General features: G+C 43.2%; 1 protein-coding gene across 1 annotated transcript in view; it reads right to left on the reverse strand.

Moving 5' to 3' along the window:
• Positions 1-4,931, reverse strand: part of CBX6 (chromobox 6) — a 30,174-nt gene extending 25,243 nt beyond the window's left edge. The window contains exon 1 of the mRNA XM_018570266.1: positions 4,797-4,931. Within this exon, the coding sequence (XP_018425768.1) occupies positions 4,797-4,865 (69 nt within the window). The 5' untranslated portion in view covers positions 4,866-4,931. The remainder of the gene's footprint in view (positions 1-4,796) is intronic.
• Positions 4,932-6,000: the final 1,069 nt, after the last annotated feature.

The raw sequence follows: 6,000 nt of genomic DNA on the forward strand, positions 1-6,000 counted from the left end.
ACACAAAAAGCAACATACTAATAAGTGAAACACTATATTTAAACCCTCTCTATACTGGCCAAGGTGGCAAGTCCATCACTTCAGGGGTCCAGCAATACTAAAATCGGCAGCATAGCTAAAGTATGATTTTTAAAAGAACTTCAAATCAGAAAAATCAAATGTACTGTGATTCTCAAAGTCTATAAATTCCACTCAAATTAAGAAAGAGAAAGCATAATTAATCTTGTGATGCATAATGTTTCCAGGGGGGGAACACAAATGCGTTTGACATTAATTGATTTCAAATCCTTCTACCAAACGTTAACGTTCTAGAAGAAACAAAATGGCATACAGCACTCAGTGAAAACTCACTGAGGGGAATTTATCGAAAATTGAGAAGACAAAATCTGAAGCAGCTGTGCACAGGAACCAATCAGCTTCTCTTTAATTTTCAGATCTTAACTTGAACAAACTGAAGAGAGAAGCTGATTGATTGCAATGGGCAACTGCTCCAGATTTTGTCTGCTCCTGTTTTGATAAATTCCCCTTACTATATATCTGATGACCCAAACAAGAGGTACTCAATGGCATCTAGCACAGTCTAAAACGTCCCTTACAATAAAGGCAATTGTTCCCAAAGCATCATGAAATGTCAGCTCTCATTCATAAGGAAAATCCACTGTTTGTGCAGGTAACATAACCAAAGAAAAGGCTGATCACACCATTAAAGCGGAAGCAAAAAAATATTGCCAAGGAGGTAGGGATTTGTGGCAGAAGAGACAAACAAAGTTGTAACAATGAGATCTGTAAGATGCCATGAGTGGGCCTGATACGGGGGAGGATGTAACTCCTGTACACATGCACAGGAATTACATTATCAGTGGCCAGCCAATGGCTGAAGAGGATGCCTGGGAACCCAGAAGTGGCTGCGGCAAAGATGGCAGTAGCAGGGGACCAAAGGTGTATTGCACAGTGCTTGAGAAGGGCACACTTATAAAAGGTAAGTATACCAGGGGTGTGGAATTCCTATCGCCCGACGCCCGGGACATGCAGTTTCGGGCGCCGGGCGAGTAGTTTTAAAGTACATTCAGCCCGGCTCCGGACAAGCAGAGCTGAATGTACATTAAGGAGCCGCCGCCGCTCTTTTAATACAAGTGGTCTGATCAGAGATTGAAAAAATGAAAAAATAAAAATGAAAAAGTAAAAAAGTAAAAAATAAATAAAAATGAAACCCTGCTGCCCCCGCCATCTGCATGCAAATAAACGCATGCGTAGGACATTCTGCATGTGCTTTGAGATTGCAGCTGCCATTCCATGGTGGTAACCAGAATTCTCTTACACACACATAATGTGCATTAAAGGGTAAGTTCATTTTCCCAGGTAATATGGAAAAATAAAAATTACCCGATTAAATCTGGCCCTGTCTCTCCCAAACCGCCACCCCCCTGGCTATACTTGCCTTTCGGTGAACAACCCCTCCCATCCGCCAGTGTGGGTGTACTATCTGTCCCCCGTACTGCTGTCCAGTGCAGTCCTCCCCTATGCATTTTGAATTTGCTCGCAAATTGCAACCACTCATTGGTCAACGTGGTCAGATGACTGCGCTGAGAAGTGAGAAGCGCTATTTAGCACAGTAAAATATGTTTTGATTAGGGGTGCACCGATACTAGTATCAGTGCCAATACCGAGTATTTGGGCGAGTACTCGTACCCAAATGCTCCGATACCTTCCCCGTTATTGGAACTTACAGCCAGATGAAAATTTCCTCTGACTGCCAGTGCCTTAGGGGAACATGGAGCCAGCTTCCCGTGCAATCAGGAAGCCATGCGACAAGTAATGACCCGCCTCCTGGTTTTCTGATTGGCCCTGGAAGCCGGCTCCTTGTTGATTGGCTGGAAAGCCGGCTTCCTGGCCAATCAGCATCGAGCCAGTTCCCCGGTCAATTGGGTCATTACTCTCCAACCGGCTTCCTGATTGACCGGGAAGCAGGTTTCCCGGCCAATCGCAATCAAGCAGGCCAAACAACATGGAGCCGACTTCCGTGGCAATCAGGAACCTGGGCGGGATGTCATTACCTGCTGCCCGGTTTCCTGGTTACCAGGGAAGCCTGCTCTATGTCAGCGGAAGCACCGGTATTAGTGTCGGCGAGATCCGAAAGCAAAAATACGGTACTCGTACTCGATACCGAAAAAAAACGGTATTGGTGCATCCTTAGTTTTGATTAAAACTATTTTTTGTATTGGGACAAGTAGATTGTCGTGAAGGACAAGTAGATTTGGCCCCCACTTTAGCCCTTGGACAAGTAGTTTTTAAAAAAATGTCCACACCCCTTTATACCATAATGTGCAAGTATGCTGTGCACGTTATAGCAGACAGCTTTTTTAAAAAGACAAGCGCAGTGTGTGGAGAAGGTCACTGGTAATGACTGGGGAGTCAAATTGGAAATGAAAAAGGGGACTAAAAAGGTAAAAGCCTTTGTAAAGATTAAACAGGGATATAGGAAAGTATAACATGTACTGAAAGTGTTTTCTTAAAGCCCCTCTAGCTGCAATTTAGAGTGTTGAAATGAATGGACATATTGGCTGTAACTTTAACTAAGAAAGCTGTTCTAAGCACAATAAATTGTTTGTAAATGCTTGCCGAATCTGTCATCCGTTCAAATTAATGATCGGGTGACAGCAGCTTCATTCAAAAGTGGTAGAATGCTGGCACAACACATGTATGTGATATGATTACATGTGGTTAGGAGTAGATCACTCCCCTTGGACACATCGATCGTGCGTCCTGGGATAGAGATCTTTTCCTAACCGCATGTAATCGTGTCACACACAATTACATGCAGTGCACCAGCATTCTGCTACTTTCAAAATGCAGCCGCTATCACCCGATCATTGACTTGAAAACGGCAGAATAGGGATTCCTGCTGCAGGAAATGGCAAAATTCCTGATAAAGGAATCCCTAAATCGCACCTAATTATTATTATAAATGGAGCCTTAAGGTAGAATTGAAGCCAAAACGTCTTTTTTTTGGATAGCGTAAAGGAGAGTTGTAACCCTTGTCAGTTTTTTGACTCCACAGTTGTTCTTTGCTCTGTGTTAGGATAGCACAGATGTGGATAATAAAGATGCCACAGTGAATTTTTTCCCTGTTCATTTGTGGTTTTCAGAGATATTAAAAAAAAAAAAAAACATTTTTAAAACCACAGGACTTAGCTACAAATTTTGGGTTCTGTAACGATGTGGTGATATGCCAGCTACTCCTTATTAACGTGACAGTACCAAAATCTTTTTTTTTCCCCATTTACACTGAATAGGAATAATGCCATTCTGGATGGCTTTCTACTAAGCTAGATACACTGCCAAGATGATGGAGGCTTGTGAGACTTCAGCTAAAAGAGCCCCAATATGGCCATGCTGTATAGAAGAGGCTTTGCTTCAAGTACCTTTTTGCTCGCAAAGGCATGACAATATTTCAATAATATTATATTAAAATACATTATTTTCATCAATTTCAATCTAGTGAGGGTCATAAAAGCAAGAGGGCCCAGTTTTTTTTTTTTACCACGTGTCCAGTGCTGTGAAATAAAACAAAGACACAAATACACCAATCCCAAAAACAATCAACATAAAGAATGAAAATAAATCACTCAAACAAAATCAATTTGTTTAATTTACATGAACCTTTCCACCAAAATATCCAAGCACTGCTAATGAGTTTATACATTGATTCCTGTGTATATGAATTCCCAGTAGGAGCCATAACACAGAGCAAAGAACAACTGTAGAGTTACAAACTAGTGCTGACATGGATTTGAGGATCTCAGACAGCCAAAAAATGATACACTATTAGTTTTGGCAAGTGACCAAAAATGATGTTCAGTGTTTACTTCTGTCCGCTAGAATCAAGCCTTGTCCTGGTTTTAACTTTGTAAAAGGGAAGCACAAGTGGATGTTACAATGAAATATTTCTATATAACAAACATGTATAATGACATGATCAATATGCACAGCACCAAGGAGAAGATAAAAGCAGCATGTGGTCCATGGCTTTGGAACAATGACAAGAATTCCTGCCTAGCAAAAGCATCAGTATGATGTTATCTGTAGCGTGATGGAAATGCCATGATTAGACATGCTATGGATGGTAACAGATTGGATTGTGATGGCTTAATACAGATGTGCTGGGGGCATGCGAGGCCACTATATGATCTCAGAGGAGGTGAGAGCCCGGGATTGTGACACATGTGGGCTCATCTATGAGCGTCCATTCATATGTAATTGCGGTAATCCCCCCTAAATTACTCTCACATAAATTAATGTAAACGCTTTAGAGTCTAGAGACAATACAGCTTTGTGACGGCATTAACTCATGATGCCGTGCGATCATGATATTTTATCGAACCGTAAACATTTATTCCAACATAACTGCATTCGGGGAGGCATAACCTTCTGGCAATACAATTAAACTACGATACTGCATGCCTGATGAGAGTGACACATGGAGAAGGTGACGGCAATCGCTGCAGACGGTGCTGTTAGACAGCAGACAAGTGTTGGGGGAGGGTAGTCGGCGCAAGGGGCGCCCTGCTGGCATTCAGCCACATTTGCCGAAAATTACCATTCGACATTAATGGGGCCGATGTGTGAAAAACGTCAAATGAAATGCAGAGCCGCGCCATAACGCTGCTGCAGGGGCCTTTCCTCTGACTGCGCAGTTCGAGGCTAAACAAGGAGCCGGTGGGGAAAGATTAGTGACGCAATGTTCGCTCTGTGCCAACCCGGCTGCACTGCTGGAAAGCGGCCTTCTAACCTCTCACCTTCCGTATGCGCCGTTTAATGATGGATTCGGCGGCGAAGACCCGCTCCCCGACTGCAGACAGCTCCATATTCTGCGCGGCCCCGGCTAAGACTAGCAGACGGCTCCACCCCCTGCGAGCTCCGCTGTCACCTCGGCTTGGACCGCACCTCTTTCCGCTGTCAACCATCTAATCCCGCCCCTCTCCTTGTCAGGGTTTTAGAGCTCCTCCTACCTTAACGCGGCTGGCCCCGTGCCCTTAGAGGGAGGTGTCGCGTGCGGTGAGGGGCACGCAGATTGTTTGTGGAAGACGTTGTGGGTGCAGTGCAATCCTTCCGTGGAGTTGCACATTTTCCTGTAGTAATATAAATGTGTCCAAAAATGTCGTTCATATAATTTTTATATGATCCAGTGTTCTTTTTCTTTAGCCGATGGCTAAACCGTGGCTTCTAGCTGCATATGTTGTGGAACCATTTCCTCCTTCGTGTATAGACTTCCTAATAAATGTAACCATAAAGAACATTATAGTGCATTAACACTTTCACTGCTTGGCACTACCTAAATGGCATCCCCCCCATATATTTTCTGAAAATATAGGATGTATAGAGTACAATGTTGGTACATTTCATTTAGAGCTGCAGCTAACGATTATTTTCAAAATCGATTAGTTAGCCGATTATTAAGTTCGATTAATCGGTTAATCGGATAAACAATAAAATACATTTTAAAAAATGGCTCCAGTGATGGACTACTAGTTTGTATTGAGATTGTAGTCCATCACAGGAGCAAGCTTGGAGCAGTGGAAGTAAAAAAAAAAAGTGTGGTGTGCAATATAGTGAAATGGAAATTTTAAAGTTATACAGCAATCAATGCAGAATGGCACCGGCTATAGACTGTACAATGGTGTACAATGTTACAAGAAAATCTGGCAACTCCAGGGGGCACATTCACAAGGTGATGGTGCAAGATTACTGCTTTTTGACACTGCTCCGCACTCCTCAGGCCAGCAGCCTTATTAATTAGCCTCCTGAGGTCTGGCTCAACCTTCCCTCAGGGTGGATTGGGCAGATTACAGTCTCCCCAACGTATCACAGATGAGCCCACAACCAAAATGTAAGCATTGGATACAGTGCCCGGACACGCCTTGTGATCGCTATACACCTGGTAAGATGGCGCCCGATGACTTGTGTTAAGACTTCACACACTCAGCCGATTCCGATCTCATT

This window comes from Nanorana parkeri, unplaced genomic scaffold (assembly GCF_000935625.1).
Source record: "Nanorana parkeri isolate BGI_ZX_2015 unplaced genomic scaffold, ASM93562v1 scaffold1490, whole genome shotgun sequence".
NCBI lineage: Eukaryota > Metazoa > Chordata > Amphibia > Anura > Dicroglossidae > Nanorana > Nanorana parkeri.